Source organism: Erigeron canadensis, chromosome 9 (assembly GCF_010389155.1).
Source record: "Erigeron canadensis isolate Cc75 chromosome 9, C_canadensis_v1, whole genome shotgun sequence".
In the NCBI taxonomy this organism is placed as follows: domain Eukaryota; kingdom Viridiplantae; phylum Streptophyta; class Magnoliopsida; order Asterales; family Asteraceae; genus Erigeron; species Erigeron canadensis.
This window is the reverse complement of record NC_057769.1, coordinates 22,895,177-22,914,430: the sequence shown is the minus strand read 5'-3', so window position 1 is coordinate 22,914,430 and position 19,254 is coordinate 22,895,177. Positions and strand designations below refer to the sequence as shown.

Below are 19,254 nucleotides of genomic sequence, written 5' to 3'. Positions count from 1 at the left end.
TTAAAAAAATGAATCTTGAGTAGTTATGTTATATTGACGGAAATATTTGGTTTGTCTAAAAAAATGATCGAAGATGAATGACAATGACAAAAAGATTTGCATAATTGCTTACGGTTAAACATAATTAACTCTAGTATTCTATCACGCGTTCGGGTATTTTCACTTCTCCCACAACGTTAGAATCAACAAATCAAAAGAGTTCTACTCTTTCACCATCTTTATTTGCAAAATTAATTGCAATAGTTTTCTTAAGCCTTGACTCTACGTTAAACATACAATAAAACAAGATTTACTACGGATTAACATTCCATTCCACTTTGGTCAATGTTCTTGAGCTTACACTTTGGCCATCCAAAAAAAACTCAGATACTAGGTTTAGGCACTAACATTTCATAAGTCAATGATTGGCCATGTGATTACAAACTAAGCATACAACAACTCTTCCTCTTGTTCTTCCTTGATTGTGTACGGCAAGGGCAACAGATTCATCGAATTGGCAAACTTATCTATGCAAGTAGTTGTATATGCATCGGCAACAGGTGAATCCAGGACTGAATCAGGCATGGCATTTAGTGTCTCATCCATCAGAGATTTAAATGTCTACAAAAATAGAAAATCACGTACGTAAATCTTATATATCGTTTTCAAACTTTACACGAATCAGTCACATTAGTAGCTCACTGAGTAAGAATGGTTTTTTAAAATTATAAAACTTGTATGAATTCAGTCAGGTTTTCCCACACTAAATTGCACCAGTGAATTCATCAATCAAGCTAATATACCAAAAAGTGTTTACCTTGCAATGATGGAAAGCAGCATCAGCTTTGCGCTTCCACACACCATTTCCATGTGCCCCCCAAAAGAGACCATATAGAGGCTGCAGCATAATGAGAAGGCAGCAAATGTCAAACTCATAGTATTTCAAAAACAAATAAATAGATCTTAACTAGGGTGCTTTTTGTTCTCTTTCCATACAGGCAGATTTATTGTTGATAAAAATGTATACATTCCATTTTACCACTAGAATTATGACGCATATGCTTATACATGATTTTAGATCATTCGTATATTTTTACTCTGAGACACAGCAATTGTTTCGAATGTAAATTGTAACTTCAGTTAGACAACTTTAGATAAGAAAACACAAAAGTGACGTGCATGTATATTGTCATTGTTTTGCAAAGAAAATAAAGTTTTCTGGTTTTCTCAATATTAATAAACTGCTCCCAGAGTTGCAATGAAAAACTTGTCACTGAGAAAATAAAAAAGATAATAAGTGTACCTTAACCAAATCCCGGAGACTTGGTTTACCATTTCCATACATTCCTACCACTGAATCAGCATAGACCTGGTACTTTTCCAAGACCTGCAAGTTATCAGGGAGGAAAATTTATACGCATGATTAAATTTTAAACTAAGTAAAAAAAGTTTTTTGTATATTAAAAACGATACTACCACGAACCTGACGACGAGTTACACCGCTAGGTGACGCACCATAAATTGCAGTGTCAACGTTTCCCAGCACAGACCATGAACTGTCAAAAAAGTCGTTAAAAGCTTCAGTATATGGAACAAATAACTTAGCAGAATTGAATGCATCTATTTTCAGTGTGTTATCCCAAACGAGTCAAATGGCCCTAATCCCTTACAGCTTTACGCAACTGTCTGCCTTTTTAATGTTCCAAAAAACTACTTTAATCCTTTATATAAATTCAAACATTCAGAACATTATTACATACTTTTTGAGATCATATTAAGTGACTATACCATACTAAAAAAATAGACGAAAAGTGTAATTGTGTCCAGCAAACCGTCTTGACCCATTACCAACCCACCCATTTCACCCCTGCTTTTTGATATCGTTTTGGAGCACTCATATGTAGTCCTCAAGAGTGTCAATGCAGTAAGGCATGCATATAGTCATATAGAGGTAAATATAAGTTAATCAGTGGATAATTTATAGTACTTGTTATAAGCAGCACGACCAACCATAACCCCATGAGCTCCTTCATTTTGTGCTGCACGTACCTAGTAATTGAATATAAAATATGAAATTAAGATGTAGAATTGACACACTTACCATTATACCACAATATTCAACATGAAAAAATAACAGAAATTTTAGCACATGAAATTAGAAGTAAGAAGAGAAAGATGAAGCCAGTAATAGGTTACCTCGTCAATGCTATTTATACCTCCATTGATTGTAAAGCGAAGGTCTGGAAAGTCACGAAGGAGAGCGTAGTAGTACTCATATCTGAATAACATACAATCAAAATGTTATGACCAGGATATCATAAGGACTAATGTAAATGTCTAATAATAGCATATAAGCCTTCACACAGACAAATTCGACCCACTTGCCTAACAACGGGTTGATTTGCATACTATCAAGTCCAACAGGTCAAATGGGTACTTGACTACTTGATTACAATAAATACACGTCGACCGAGCCGAACATGCAGAAAGCCAACCTAAGTGTGTTTTAACACTTAAAACCTCCAAAAGCTAATATAGAAATAGCAGTAAGTTTCAGTTTTTTATGTAATCCATTTGCTATTTATGAAGATTTTGAAGAAGTTTATATTAAAGATCACCAGTTTCAAAAATAGTTACCCAACCCGCCCACATTGCTACCGCTAGCAATCCAAACATCCTTTGAAAATCTTCAAAATAATGGGGAAAAGGAAGAAAAACATGTAAAAATTTAAAATATCACTGACTCAAATAATGATTTGACTAGTTACATACTTCAAGGGAGGAATTTTCCTATTATCAGCAGGGCTAATTCCATTCAGCAACGCCTTTCTGGAATGTATAATGAAATGCCTCGTTGGTGATAGAGAAGAAACTGTATATATGAAATCACCTACAAAAAAAAAGCAAATATATTACTCACGTCATGCCAACGGAAGTTTCCGCCTTTCTGTTCAAGTTTGTACGAAAGAAGTGTCCACTTACAGAAATAATAATATTGCTTTTACCCTATGTTGTTAATATTCAAATATCAGTTATAACGGTCTAGGAACGATAATTGATATACCGGTTATAGCGGTGGTATAGCGGTGATTAAAATATCATGCAATATATATAAATTCCAAAATAATTAATACCTAATACTGAATACTAATATTAAAAGTCAAGCTTAAAAGTATTTGAAACAGGATAGGGAAGTGAAGACAGAGAAACTGATAGTGAAGACACAGAGGAGAAACCCTTTTGATTGATCCCTTGATTGGGAAATTAGGGCTGGACCTTTTTTTTTAAAAATTTTATGTTAGAATTAGGGCTGGAAAATTGGGCTTTTATTTGTTTAGGATTGGACTATAAGTATTTATTAGTTTTGGGCCCAAAAAAAAAAGAAAAGAAAACAAACCTGTATTAACACCGTTAAGACCGATATTTAAAAAGCTAAATATCAGTGAATACCACCGTTAATATCAGAACCGTTAATTTAACCGGTATTTTAGGGAAGGACCGATAACCGATATATCACCGTTATTAACAACACAGCTTTTACCATTATGTACTTCATATGCTTATTCACAAAACTGATACACAAGGTTTGTGCAAAAAGCAAGAATAATGTTGTCATCTTTCTATTAATGCAAAGAACGTGTTCACCCTCTCGGTAACAAAGTCCCCCCCCCCTTTTCCCTCTTTTATTCATTGAGGTGGTCGCAGTATAGATGCATTTAGTTATGAATGAGTCAGTATAGTTTATGTTTTGCCTCCAAGGAGAGTTTAAGAGGAATCTGGTTGAACCGGATGAAAGTAGCATGGAGAGTTTTTTTAATGCATAAAACCTCTTTAGTAATGAGGAGACTTTTGAAAGGACAGGTAACTTACAGAGCTGATTGTAAGAATCATGATCATCAACACCAATACGACATTTAACACTAACTGGAACATCTGTGTTGGCAGCAATGACAGACATAGCCTCAGCAACAAACTTCCCTTGCAAAAACAAACCTAATCATACTAGCCCGTAAAAAGAAACATCTGTTTTACAATAGTTGAAATCGCATATTACTAAATAAAGCTGTTCTAACCTTTGGATCAAGCATTAGACTCACACCAAAGCACCCATGTCCTGCTACCTTAGGGCTAGGACATCCACAGCTGCCAGCAGAAGAAATTTCAGCACATAAATGGACGAAAGGGACAGCATAATAAAAAAGTTATGAATTAGAACCCACTTCAAGTTGATCTCATCATAACCATAACTGTTTGCTAGTCGAGTTGCTTTTGCCAGATTTTCCAAGTTATTTCCACCAATTTGAAGTACTATAGGATGCTGGTCCGGAGAGAAAGCTAAAAATCTGTCCTGAGCAATCAAAAAGAACAGAAGTCAGCGGTCTGCAAGCATTTAAATGCAATATAACCTTCATTTGTCATATGTATCTTCATTCGCATTATTTACAGAAATACTCAAACATTTAATCCTAGGTTTTCCACTCAATTTTCAAAGAAAATAGAACAAACCAATATAACCACTCGCTTACCAAATTCTTCTCCTGATAAACAATTGTTTCTGCAGCAAGCATTTCTGTATAGAGCCATGCGTGTTTTGTTACAAGGCGGGCCATTGTCCTATAATGATTGTCTGTCCACTCCATCATTGGGGCAACACTGCATATATACGCAAAAAAATTGGTCGGATCATAGAGATAAAAAGCAAGATGACCTTCTAACATTTATAGTCATAAATTTTATAATACATATAATAAATATTCATTAACCTGAACCAAGGAGGTAAATATTGATCTGCACCCATCTCAAAATTTGAACGTGATTGATGCTTCTGATTGTAAGCGTTATAATTCCTTGACTTAGTAATTGAAATTCCACAGATCAAACTTGAAGGCAATCTGTGACAATTTTTTGGGGCAAAACAGTAAGGAGGTTTAAAAGAAGAAAGCAAAGCATGTCCAGCAGACTTCATCATGTCCCTCTATTTACACGGTAGCAGCACTTCATGAACCTATCAATCGGGACGAAACTAGAATTAAAAGTATTTCCTAATATCAATAACAGCGTCTAAACCTATACATGAGTGCTGCTTAAATCTAACTACATGTCTCCCTTTTTCTATGTTTAGAAGCAAATAATAAAAATACTCTGGATTTACACACACTATAATAAGAAAAGTCTTCTAAGTGAACTCGCAAACAATAGTTGATAAGTTTAATCTAAATCTCATTGTTCAACAATTACATGACAAGGAAACAAAAGTTATAACTTATGTCTAAACTTATTTACTAAGAAGTAAACCAGTTACTCCTAATATTCCAGAAAAAAAAACAGTCTTCCTATAGCCTTAAAAGAATACTAATCCTACACTTGGAATCCAATAAACATTCTTTTCCTTTCCAACAAATACAACTTAGAAACCAATGTAAGTACGCACTCTAAAAAAATAACCAGTTTCCATTCCCGCCATATTCATTAGGCAATCCATATCATATTGTAGATTATAAACTACTAGACTTCTATGTATTGAGTGAGGTTCACAAGAAAAGTCTCAACATGGAGAAAGAGGTAAGAAGAATTTTGGTGCTCGCACCATATTTCACACTTTGGTGCACATTTTATAAAAAATCGATACACCAACATTTTTGGCATATCCAATTGAAAGAAAAAAAAAGTCCATCAGACGCGTAGCATCACCAAAATCCTTCCTGCCATTTTCTCCTTAAAAAGACTAAAATATTACTGGTTTCTATTAAAAGATAACTAAAATATTACCATAAAACCATTTGTACAGCTGCAACTTCCGATAAACGATATAACTACGATTAATACGTACTGGTTTCTATTAAAAGATAACTCCTCCTTAAGAAACATGTGTCCAGATTTTTTCACGCTATAGCACGAGGCCTGCGTCCACCTTCACACAAACCGAACCGCGTAAACCACAACACAAGCTTTGTTCTTTCTTTTTCTTTTTTTTTTGTTTCTATACTGTCCAAGATTTGGATCAATTCCTTAAATTTTAACTCGATACTCTACCAAAAAATTCTAAGTAATATCTACTCAATAACCTACCTAACAAAAATAGGAAAACCTAGTTTATATAAAATCATACATTAACTCATAAACAAATTATATCATACATTCATAAATATACATACAAACATATATAAATATAAATACATATACATATGATTAACTGAAAACATATGATAAAAGTAAAAGGGATTAGGGTTTTACGTGAGAGCAAAATCTGTGGTTGAATTTGAGCCTCTTTTTAGACGAAGTGTTGGCCGCAAATTTTATTTCAAAGTGTTCATGTCAGTTTTATTGAAGGGATTTTACTAATACATTTTGCCCCTTATATTATTATCCTATATCAGATATACCCCCTGTTGTTGACTTCTTGTCGTTCTTTGGTTGTGTTTGGCTTTGATAACAATACTCTCTTCCATAAATACCTCAAACCCAAACGTAGCAGAGGTTAAAGGGTAAATAATCAATACCTAAACTCCTAAAACCGATTATCACATAACTACATTTTAAAAAAGATAGAATAACACTGTAAAGCCTTGTTTGTAAAATTGTAATCCAAGGTTTCTATTAGTTTATCTATTTTGTTAATCTAAAAATCATTTTGGGTTTGATTTTTATAACAACTTGCAAGAAAGAAACAGATTTGTCTAATGTCTATTGATGATATGAAAAAGTTTATGTGAAAACATTGAAATTGAAAGAACCATGAAAACTTTTAAATTATAACTCGTTATTCATAGATGAATGATATATGTTAATAAATTCGTTCACGAACAGATCAAGTTACACTTATTATCAACTATGTTCATATGTGTTCTCACATAAACTTATAATATATATATATATATATAGGAAAGGTTATTCTAAGAACCTTTAAAAAAACAAGAACTTTTAGGAACCTTTTTTCACCATTAATTACAAGAGTAATATTGTATTTTTATATTATCAATAATTAAATTAATAAAAAAAATAAATATAGTTGTTTATGCACATGATCATCATCAATATATGCACATGTGATCACAAATATGGTTGCTCATGCACATGTAATCATCAACTAATCTAATTTCACTTACATATGATCATACTTGTGATCATAACTAACGAGGTTCATAAAGATTTCAACTTTTGAAGTTATATACTTGTGTAGATGAGAAAATGATAGATGTTTATATTGACTTTCGATGTCCAATAATTCCAAGGTACCAAATGGAAGTTCTTCGAAAATTTAGTCAAAAATTCAGAACATTATGTGTTCCAACTATGTGTTCCAACTGAATCAACATTTATAAAAATGACAATGTAAAAGGTTAACAAATAAAGTTGGAATTCAAAGTCATAAAATAATTTAACAATAGTAGATAGTGCATTCAAAATCAATATCACAAGTCTTAACATGATTAGTTTTTCCAATGTAGAGAAACGAAAACAATGGGAACAAAAAAATCATAAATTTTGTAACACCTCTTTGTAGACCACATTTCTAGTCTTGTTGGATGGCTTGTTGTCTTCATCACAAATCAACACCTTCAACCATTTCTTGCTCTTGACCCGCGACACGGCTACATATAGTTGTCCATGACTAAAAACCGATTTCTTTAAAAATAAACCCACTTGGGAAAGGGATTGACCCTGGCTCTTGTTTATAGTCATTGCGAAAGCAAACAACAATAGGAAACTTTCTTCTCTGCAGTCTGAAAGGGATTTTACGATCCGAAGGAATCAATTTCATTCTAGGGATGTGGACAATATCACCGCTACGACTTCCTGTTATCACTTTGGCTTCCATAACATGCTCACCCAGCTTCCTAATCTGCAATCTTGTGCCATTGCACAAACCATTTGCTTGGTCTATGTTTCGGAGTAACATGACTGGGACTCCAACCTTAAGAGTTAAAATGTGGTTTGGAACACCAGATAACTTGACTGCATTAAGAATATCCGAAGTGTACAATGACCTTTCAAAAGCATCGCATTCATCGGTTGGACATATGCTATCAGAACTGTAATATACCTTTTCTTCCCCATCAATTAGTGACAATAAGTGATTGTTTATGGAATCAGCCTCCTCATTTGTTGGAACTAAAACTGCTCGATCTTGGAAGTAACCTGGATCGTCTAGGTGTTCATCAAGATCAGGATAAATACATGAGGATATAGAAGCAATAGCATCACCTTCGTCACCGAGTAGAATGTCTTGTGGAATTTCAATCATTGTTTCTCCGTCATTACGTCCACCCAATTTGCCCTCACCAATATCCAAAATCCATTTTCCAAATGCTTTAATCTCTTTTTTGTCGGCTACGTTTGATCCAACTTTCAATCTCATGTTAGCAGTTAGCCTTAAAACTTGACAACTATATATCCCATATGTAAGATGAATTTAAAGAAGCACTAACAACCTGATTCCTACTTGCTCCAGGGATGACGGGGAGAACTTGACGAAAATCACCACCGAAAACGATAACTTTCCCTCCAAATGGTTTGTCAGCAGATTTTGAGTGTCTTGAAGGGATAATGTCTCTCATGGTCCTATCCAAAGCTTCAAAACAGTGTCGGTGCATCATTGGCGCCTCATCCCAAATAATCAATTTCGCTTTCCTTAATAATGCAGCCATGTCACTGTCAGGACTGATGTTACAAAAGGAATCCTCAGTCAAATTGATAGGAATGCCAATCCGTGAATGTGCAGTTCTTCCACCAATAAGTATCAATGATGCAATACCGCTGGATGCAACGTTTATAACTATCTCACCTTCCGATCGCAATGAAGCTGCTAATGTCTTCCATATAAACGTCTTACATGTTCCCCTATAACCGTAAACAAAGAAAACCCCACCAGCTTCATTATCCACGGCGCTCATTATGGTTTCATAAACTTTTCTTTGTTCATCCGTCAATAATCTGAATAGGTGGTCATGTTCTTCTTTCAAAGATTTCCTTTCATAATTGAGCTCGTCATGAATAAGCATGTTGGTTGATTCATTTGCTCGTTCATAATTTGGATAAGGCATGTTTGGTATCCTTTTAAGACTTGAACCACCGCGTACCATTAAGTCTTCAATATATGACAAAGCATGTTTGAACGTTCTTTGCAGACAGATATGCGTATGAAATTCCTATTTGAACGTCATGTAAATTTGTATCTTCTTCATCATGATATGCTCCTCATGTTTGAAAGCCGATATGAAGTTAGAATCATACATAAAATTTAAAATGAATCATACATAAAATTTACAATTAGGAGTTTACCATTGGACAAATCAGCTAAAGGTGCTCGACCAATCGATTTCGATCGCATAGGACGACATCTATTGTTTTTGTTTTCAAGAATTTATTTACGCTTCTGTCTTGCAAGTGCAGCATTCGGATTGTTATGTTGAATAGCAGCCGATGGCGCATAATTATTATTGTTTTCTTTGTTTTGATCTTTATAGTTCCCAGAGGTACGTGGGGTAGAAGAAGATGGATTTGAACAAACATTATGAAATTTAAAAAACGAGTCTGGATTTTGGAAGTTGTTTAATCTTGTCGACATGGAGTTCGACTGTAAAAGACATTCAAATGAAAATGTTTACCTGGTAAAAATATGGTCCTATAATTGATAGTATATAGATGTTTTTCATTTGTTTGTGGCTGTAATATAGGGAGATTAGTTACGGTAGATGATAATTCACACATGTTATTATTATTATTAAATTAAATATTAAATATTATATATAAATGACTATTATTAAATTAAATATTAAATATTATATATATATGACTATGTATGACAAAATAGTGTTATTTATTAAACAAAGCTAATTACGAAACCAAAGTAATTCAATTCTGATGCTTAAGCTGGTCGTTTTTCATGTGCCTACTAAGTACCATTTATATTCGGAATGCATAGCTCATATATTTCCATGCTGATGCTTATCAAAAATTTTGATGTAATATAAAACATATGTTTTATGATATTGGCGACAGTATATGTAACACCCGTGAGTTTCACGAAAACTTTTGAGTCAAAATAAAATTTTTAAACTTCAGAATGCGACCTCGCATTTAAGAAACGACCTCGTATTATAGAAACGACCTCGTATCTAGTTATTGACCTCGTATTACAAAAACGACCTCGTAATTTTAATGTAACATCGTATTTGCGTGGCCTCGTATTTCAAGTCTAGCATCATATTCGTGGGTTAGCTTGGAACCTTCCTATCTAACCCTACATATAAATACTCTCATTCTCCTCAAACTCTCATTTTTCACCACCTTATCCTCCTAGCAAAAACACACACAAACCCCTTTTGCTACCCCATTCTCCTTTACTAACCCATTATTACTACCTCACCATTACTACCCATTTTACAACAAGTTTTATGAAAAATCAACCTTGTTATGTTTAGAATAAGCTTCAATAACAGTGTTTTCACGTCCTAAACATCATTACAAACATCTATTTTATGGATTTAAGGTATAAAATCAAAACCCCTTTTTATGCTCTTCTTTTGGTATTTTTTGGTTTTTCTTTGAATACACACTACACACACACACCACAACTTTTTACGTCCAAAACGTTTAGAATCATATACAACAACTTTTGTCAAAGTTTCGTGTGATTTCGTTAACAAAATCTTGAGTTATAAGAATTTTTGTACATTTTTTATAAACCTTGTACAAGTGGGTCTTTAAGATTTAAGTCCGTTTTTGAGTTTCCGACTTTAGTATTGTTTTCTCATCATTTTAGGGAGTCTAAAAGTACAACTTGATGTTAAAAACACCTTTCCGATCAAAAGAAACAATTAGGGTTTTTTAGAACAAATTTGGGGAAGAACAGCTCCCATTTGCGACCCCGCCATCCAAATTACGACCCCAAAATACGACCCCAAGAATACTACCCCAAAATACGACCCCAAGAATACTACCCCAAAATATGACCCCAAGAATACTACCCGAAAATACGACCCCGAAATACTACCCCAAAATACTACCCCGAAATACTACCCCGAAATACTACCCCAAAATACTACCCCAGATTACTAGCCTCTTATTTTAGCCTCTCAATTTCATTTTTGTCTTTTAGTGAAATAAGACCCCAAATCCCAAATAAGACCTCGAATTCAATTTAAGACCCCAACTTTCAATTGAGACCTCGGATTTCGATTACTAACTCGATTTGGTCAACCTTGGTCAACTTTGGTCAATTTGGTCAACCTTGGTCAACTTTTGTCGATTTGGTCAACTTAGTCAAACTCGTATTTCCGTCAACGTTAGTCAAACTTGTAAATTTTGGTCAAAGTCGGGCGCTTTTGGACAACTTAGTTAACACTTGGTGGCACGTTATGAGCACACTTTCCTATAATGAATACATACTTAATTGTGATATCTTGTAACAGATTGATTGCTTGCCGATTTCTTGCTTTTTGATATCTTGCTTAACTTAAACTTTTTGTTAGCTGTCAGGTGAGTCTTCATAGCCCCTTTTTACTTACGTTTTAGGGTAAAAGGAATACAAAATGTGTTTTCATTTATGCCGTACTTGTTTTCATTTCTATTATATGGCTTTTAGACTACTGTATGATATTGGTACATTCTAGCCAGGTCTATGACCGTAAGCGGCTTCATATTGTTATTCACTTCAGCCAGGTCTATGACCGTAAGCGGCTTCATATTGAGATTCATTTAGCCAGGTCAAGAACCGTAAGATGCTTCATACTTGTATTCACTCTAGCCATGTCGACTGTAAGGGCACACTTATATCTGCATTCACACTATATGTATCATGAGTAGGTCTAAAACCACATTCATACTACGTCAATTGAGTGTTCATATTTAACGACATAAACATACTTATTCAAATGATAGACATTTTCAAGTAATTACTCAAGTAAACGAATTGCGATTTCAAATGAAGTTTCTAGTATACAAACATGATTTCAAAACTACGAACTCACCAACCTTTGTGTTGACTCTTTTAAATATTCCTTTCAGGTATTCAAGCTAATCGTGGCTAGGAATGGTAGCATGGGACTCGTAGCAGACTGCAGGCTTAGGATTTGGAGTTTTGCATGCTTTTCTTTTATGTGCTAGTTGGCATTAGGCCTAACCGTTTCCCCTGCGTGGGAACTTATCTTACATTTTATTTGAGTACTACAAAATTTATGTTTGTGAACTATGTTTTGCTTATTCGAACCATGTATTCGACTATTTATGCTTAATTTATGCACTCATTTAACTATTCCTATGTAACATCCATGTGCGCGTGTGCTTTATCTTGCACCCCGAGTTTTTCGCCCTAGTCGGGGTGTGACAGTATATACTTTATCCACTAAGAGGTTCAATCCGAAATAAAAATAACTGCTAATAAGAACTATATATATATATATATATATAATAAAAACAATTTTTACTTATGCATTTGGGTTCTTTATAGCCCAAAATATTTTTTTTGTATTTGACATTGCATCTTAATGAGGGAAAAACCTCATTGCAGCCACATGTAGTGAATTATTAATCTCCATGAGTAACAGTTGATGATGATGTTGCATATAGTTTGATTAAGAAACAAATCTAAAACTAATATTATTATTTTAATAAGATTAATATATGTTCTAGTATTATTATTTTAATAAGATTAATATATGTTATATTTTAAGAGATATAATAAAAAGAGGGATTGATTGAAGTATATGTTGGACGATTGATTGAAGCAGATGGGATTAGGTCGATTTTTTTGATGTTTGGGATAGAAAGGGGGCTGAGATTTTTGAGTGAAAGGGGTCTGACACTAAATTTTGGGAAGGACTAATTATGAAAATAAAAGAAAATTATACTGATTGAATTTCAATGTAGGTTTGCCACGTAATCAATTGAAATGAAGGGTAGGTTCCTTTAATATAGAGAGATTATCATAAGTGTACATATGTGCACAACACAATATCTTAGAAAAACAATGTGCATACATATGCTCAACCGTTTACATTCATATATAATAATAATTGTACATGCGTACACATGTGTACGAACACAATATCTAAAAAAAAGAACAAAATTATAAAAAAGATGTATATATGTGCACATAAACGTATGTGTATATGTCCATATAGTATCATCAATATCTTTAGGTTTTCAAATGCATTCGAGAAGAGTTTTCATCATCTGTAATCAATATCAATCTTACTTTAATCACTTCCAAATGGATTCCCACTTCAAGCCATCTTCAACCAGCCAATTACTTTTCCTTTAAAAATCTGTATCATCATAGATTCATTAAAAATAATGAATAATTATAAAAAGAATTAAACATAATGAATAATTAATAAATATATGCCTTTAACAAAAATACACTAGACTACTTTGATAAAAATTGATGCATATCATGTAGATCTAGATTTGGTGGATTTGAAATCACTTAATAGAGGAAGAAAATCATGATGCTTCCTTTGATGATGGAATGCCACATTTAATCGAAAGCAACAAACGGGTAATTTTCCTATCTTTATTTGTCCCAAAGCTTTTGATTTTGGTGATTCCATTGTTTGACCGCCCCCAACCAATATATCATGGGGTTAACAACTATACTTCTAGCAGCAGCCTACTTCCAGGAGTTTATGAGGGGGATGATTTTGTATTTACACATGTGATTTTCATAGGGGGAGTTTGTGAAGGGGAAGCATGGAAGATCCATGCTTCTAGCATAAACTTATAATGATTTTCAATATATATATATATTGACTATAAGGTTGTCCGACACCTAAGCTTAGGTGTGGAACCCCTCACATACAAAATTTTTAATATTTTTATTGATTAATGAATAAATGTTTGGGCCCCATGAATTTTATGGATTAAAAAAACAATCTCATCCCCATATATATATATATATTAATATATATGAATAGTATATATTAACAAATTGGATCACGAACAGATCAAGTTACACTTATTATCAACTGTGTTCATATGTGTTCTCACATAAACTTAAAATATATATATATATATATATATATATATTGTTTAGGAGTTTTGCGTGAAAGACTACATGTGTGCAATGATGATAATCATGATATAAATTGTTTGGATGTGTGTGATGATCATATATAAAAAGCGTTTCGGGAGATTTAGTAAGAAAAGGGGTAAAAACTTATAGATCTGCAGATGTGATGATCTAGCTTATATACACTTGTAGATATGTAGATGTGTCTAGATATGTCTCATGGATTTGTAGATCTAGCTTGCTTGTTCATCGTTTGGTGAGACACGAAGATCTTTTCGTTGAAGTCTCATGGATGTTTGAACATCAAATGACGAGCTAAGTGGCAATACAGGTCTAACCGCGACTATTATCGCAATTCTTGAATACACGGTGTGAACCTAACAAGCTTTTTGCGAATCTAAGACGGTGATAATTGTCACAGAGTGAGATAAATGTGTTTCACAGAAACTAAAATAAGTGCAATATGACTGAGTTCTTATGTGGTGAAATGTTAATGGTAATTCATATTGTTGTCATATCATTATAATCAGAGAGATATTTATGTATAATAAAGTAAAGGGATTAGTTTCTTGGAATGTAACTATCTTTGACCGAATGTCTATAGTAGGAAAAAACTAAAGTTATGTGTATTGTATGTAAGCAACTTGAAAAAATGTTTATTGTATGTAAGAAAACATACGTGGCAACCATATACAGGTGCCACTTGTCAAATTGTAATTGGTTGAAACGAAATTCTTACATATAATAAACATTATTTCAAAGTTGTTTACATACAATACACACAACTTTAGTTATTTCCTGTTATATACATTCGTTCAAAGTTTCCTACATTCGAGAGAACTAATCCCTAAAGTAAATGTTAGTAGTTGGGAGTATTTAATATTCACACACAAAATGAGAAAGTAGGTGTTTGTTTCCCTGAACTTTTTTTTTTTTGACAAGTATATATTGTATATATATAAACTACTCCGCAATTACGAAGTAGCAACAGTGATACAAGAGTTACATTATATTGAAATTGTTCCAGTTCTCCCAACTAAAATTACATTTTCTAACCCGTTGTTTGTATCATAAGAAGCTTAAAGCCTAAAATTCTTGGAACACTTAGTCAATGACGAACGTTCGTTGCTCAAAAATCTTTTCATTCCGGATCTTCCATAAGCACCAACAAGTAAGGAATATAATTCCTTTAAATACCTTTCTCTCTTGCTTACGTAGAACAACTTTTGTAAGCGCCTCAACTCTATCTTTGCTTTAGGATGAAAATTAAAAGTAAACTCTCTTTAAATTCTCACATTAGATTTTAGTTGAACGATCAAGAATTCACCAACTTGACTAGTCAAGCTAGAAGGGAATCCCCACCCTTTAGAGTTGTCACTTGTCATCCATTTTATTTGTAACATCCCAAACTTTTTATTTAACGGTTGACTTGAGTCGTTAAGTCAACAATGCGTGTTTGTTAACCCTTTAAATGATTTAATGACTATATGTGTTTAATGTGTTATATATGCAAGGCTTTAGTGCCTTAATGATTGATGTGCTAAAGTGTTTAAGATATGTTTTATGTGCCTTTTGATGTGCTTGAAGTGTTTAATGTGTTGTAAGTATTCCCCATAGGTATTTTGAGCTAAGTATGAGCCATAAGAAAGTCTAGGGACTAGTTTTGATATGGGTGAAAACTAAAAAACGGGATTAGGGTCTCGGAGCAGGTCATTAGTTTCTAATCTGTAAGTCCCAACTATGAATAGATGAGTGCTGAAGACATCTCTATGTCAATGGTGAGTGTACTTTGCAACACTTTCACTTAATCTGGACGTGACCAGTATAGAGTGAATAGTGTACCAGGTTAACTAGAGTTATACTTATTTAGGTGACAAGTCGAATAATTAAATACAATGCAATAATGTAAAGTACAAGTAAAGTAAATTGGTGAGACAATATGTAATTTTTCAAGTGTATTTTATTTATTAATTATTAAATAAAATACAAGGTTGTTGCGGAACCAAGATAATACATGAATGTAAATATCCTAACAACCTATGAAATACAATTGATCTAAACTTGGAAATTCTCTTAACAATCGAAACACTTAGAGTTGTGAAATGTTCCTTTTTGCGATTGAGAGAATATTGCACAAGTTCACCTACAATATTGCAGAATGTATGTGTTTGCAAAGTTATTGAAATGCTTGGGCAAGGACCTCTATTTATAGTCGAAGGTTGATAATTGGGATCTCAACTTCGACGTACAAATATGGTTGTTAGCACACAAAAGTATTAGTAAATAATTCTTTGTGTGTGTGCTAAATAAAATAAGACAAAAGGTTTAGTTTATTCAAACACTCTACATCTTTGCACTTTTATCCACAGACAAGATTATTATCCGGGTAAAAGGATGTAGTGTAAAAGGTCCTCCTCGTAATCGGTGTAAAGCTTTGTAAAGGCATTTACACTGGAGGATCTTCAGTTGATTAATCTGGTAGAAAGTCAACTAGGCTTCGCTGCCATTGCCTTTCTCTTTCTTCCACTTGTTGTCTTTGATTTCAACTGGAATGTCTTCAGGTATATGTCTTCAGATCTCAACTGGAGGAAGTCATCAGTTGCATAAACTGTACATTGCAACTGGACTTCAAATATTTCGGACAATTCTTCATGCTCTCCAGATGCAACTGGACTTCAAATATTTCAGACAATTCTTCATGCTCTCCAGATGCAACTGGAGAGATCCAGTTTTCAGCAAAACTGGACCTAACAATTTCCCCCTAATTGTCCTGAAATATTGCCAAGTATTTTCAAACTTGTTTCTATACAAGTGTAAGTTTGAAATACTTGTGTTTGATAAAACCTATTAATTTTCCAAGGCATTTTTATAGATCATCAAATGCCTTGGGTTCAATTTTAATTGTTTGTAGATCTTATCAGTTATCTAACTTGTGGATTACAATCTGGCAACTTGTATATACATAATTTTACAATGAAGTTACAAGAAAGTAAATAAGTTTACAAGCAGATAGATAGAAGGAAAACTTATACAGATGGCCCTTCGCCAGTTTTCCTTCTCTTGGCAACAGATGAAATTGGTTGTTTGTCTTCCAGATCGAAGCCCAATCTTTCTACAATATTTTCTTTGAACTTGATCAGGTTTTGCTATACATACTCCCAGCCTTTTTCTACCTTGTTCTTGTGTTGCCTATTCTCCAACAAATTCAGCATCTCCATATGCTTTGAATGACCATACTGATAGACATTAGGGTTCTCAGTTGTTCTTTTGGGTCCACCAAAGTATTGAATCTCAACCACAAAATGTTTGGCACCAGGTTTGATCGAAACCTTCACATCAGTGATCTTACCTTTATTGTGCCTTCGACGCTGTACATCAGATAAGTATGTGTGAGCCTCTGATTCATTGGTCAGTTTGATCTTGCTCGTGCTTAGTTTGTGAGTAGTAGCTCGAATGTCATTAGTTGTGGGTTCAGATGGTTCTACCCAAGTCCTCAGATTTGCATCCCTTGACAAAGCTTTTTGTTTTCTTCCCTTAGACTTGGGTGGAGTTAATACTTGGTTGACCACTTTCTTCACTTGTTCAATACGTTTGAGAATCCCTTCTGACCTTATCTCTTTTGCCTTCTCCACTGATACATTCAAACACTTGGCATCAAGACCAGCTTCATCGTCTTGATAGTGTTTGTCCAGTTCTACTTCCAGCATTTCCTTCAGGGCATTGACAATCCTTGGATCTTCTTTTATTTTCTTGTACTCTAACAGTTGCAAGCCAATGAGTTGTGCGTCAATTACATCAACAAGAGTGGGTGGAAGAGTTTTCCTTGATTCAAACTGATTGACCTTCATTTGTTTCTTCCTCTCCTTGACCAGATACCCAACCCTTGCTAATTTCTGACTATCGCTTTTAGTAACTTGAGGCAATTGGTCAACATTGCCAGTTTCCAACGTAGGTGCATCAGTGGCCAACTTCTCAGAATCATCAGTTGCAGTGGCCTTTCCCTTATCCACATTCCCCCTTACATCAACATCATCAAACTTTTCAATCACCTGGCCACCAGCTTCAGTATTGGCGGCAACAACAACCTGACTAGCTTCAGTACTAGTCCTAACAGCAACTAACTCTTTTCCAGTGGACTTGGGGATTTCAACAGCAGTAGTAGAGGTATGCACTGACCTTTCCCCCTTGGCAGCATCGAGACCCAAACGAACATTTTCAAAGTCTTGATGACTTGAAGGTAAATTAGCGAGAGGCTGCCACGACTGCATATCTTTACACTGCTTGAAAGTCCCACAAACCAACCTCAAGGTCCTCCAAAGATGATTCACTTCCCTAGACTGAGTCACTACATTTTCAAAAGTTTTCACCTGACTAGTCTGGATTTCAGTTAAGAGAGTGGAGAGACCTGAGGGAACCATCTCGTGAACTACTTCCTTCAAAATAGTCTTCAAAGCCTCATTCTTGTCTTTGCCAGCTTCAGTTGTCAGATTGTTTATTGCAGTTGAGTGTTCAGATACCTTGCTAGCTAGAGTATCTAGACTGCACCTCAACCGATCGATCTCAGATGTGATGGGAGTGAGATCAACCTGGGGCGCTGCAGTCTTGGTGATCTCAGATATCACCTTTTCAAGAAATACTTGTTCTCTAGTAGCCAATGTTTCTTCTATCTTGTGACCAACTGAAGAGGCCAACTGGTTACCAAGCTCTGTCACATCTAGACCAGGTTTTTCAAACATCAACTTAACCTGTCTTTCCAATTCCTTCAAATCCACCTCTGAAGATCTAACACTTGTTGTAACATCCCGAACTTTTTAATTAACGGTTGACTTGAGTCGTTAAGTCAACCTTACGTGTCCGTTAAGTTTTTTGATGATTTGATGCTTATATGTATTTAATGTGCTAAATGTGTAAGGCTTTAGTGCCTTAATGATTAATGTGCTAAAGTGTTTAAGATATGTTTTATATGCCTTTTGATGTGTTTGATGTGTTGTAAGTATTCCCCATAAGTGTTTTGAGCTAAATATGAGCTATAAGGAAGTCTAGGGACTAGTTTTGATATAGCTGGAAACTAAAAAACGGGATTAGGGTCTTGAAGCAGGTCATTAGACTCTAATTACTCATATTATCCTTTTCTCTTTGAGCCCTAACCATTCCCCATTGCCATAATCAATTCCCTATTCGATTTCATCGTCGTTTGGGTGATATGAGGGCGTTTGATCAAGTTTTGCATCCCCTTTTGCTATCTCCAGGTAATTGATGATTAG

General features: G+C 34.3%; 2 protein-coding genes across 3 annotated transcripts; both read right to left on the bottom strand.

Annotated features, from left to right (window-relative positions):
* Positions 1-288: 288 nt before the first annotated feature.
* LOC122581211 (tRNA-dihydrouridine(20/20a) synthase-like) lies at positions 289-6,286 on the bottom strand. 2 transcript variants are annotated; one of them, XM_043753384.1, is made up of 13 exons: positions 6,214-6,286; positions 4,743-4,984; positions 4,506-4,632; positions 4,200-4,327; positions 4,053-4,122; positions 3,850-3,952; positions 2,752-2,869; positions 2,176-2,257; positions 1,967-2,028; positions 1,463-1,535; positions 1,283-1,366; positions 797-877; positions 289-600 (listed from the first exon to the last, which is right to left on the bottom strand). In XM_043753384.1, exons 2-13 carry the CDS (start codon positions 4,946-4,948, stop codon positions 424-426), a joined length of 1,311 nt encoding a protein of 436 aa, XP_043609319.1. In that variant the 5' UTR covers positions 4,949-4,984; positions 6,214-6,286; the 3' UTR covers positions 289-423. The 2 variants fall into 2 exon arrangements, with proteins under 2 accessions (XP_043609319.1, XP_043609320.1); XM_043753385.1 differs by having other exon boundaries at positions 4,743-4,871.
* Positions 6,287-7,591: 1,305 nt separating this feature from the next.
* On the bottom strand, positions 7,592-8,338 carry LOC122583355. The gene has a single exon (XM_043755772.1). The coding sequence runs from the start codon at positions 8,336-8,338 to the stop codon at positions 7,592-7,594; it is 747 nt and encodes a 248-aa protein (XP_043611707.1).
* Positions 8,339-19,254: the final 10,916 nt, after the last annotated feature.

Excerpts from the sequence above, each read along its gene's own strand:
- LOC122583355 (XM_043755772.1), bottom strand. The coding sequence starts at position 8,338 with ATGAGATTGAAAGTTGGATCAAACGTAGCCGACAAAAAAGAGATTAAA.
- LOC122581211 (XM_043753384.1), bottom strand. The coding sequence starts at position 4,948 with ATGATGAAGTCTGCTGGACATGCTTTGCTTTCTTCTTTTAAACCTCCT. Across the intron at positions 3,953-4,052 it reads GTCTAATGCTTGATCCAAAG|TTTGTTGCTGAGGCTATGTC; the intron begins GTTAGAACAGCT and ends TTGCAAGGGAAG. Across the intron at positions 2,258-2,751 it reads AGGAAAATTCCTCCCTTGAA|ATATGAGTACTACTACGCTC; the intron begins GTATGTAACTAG and ends TATGTTATTCAG.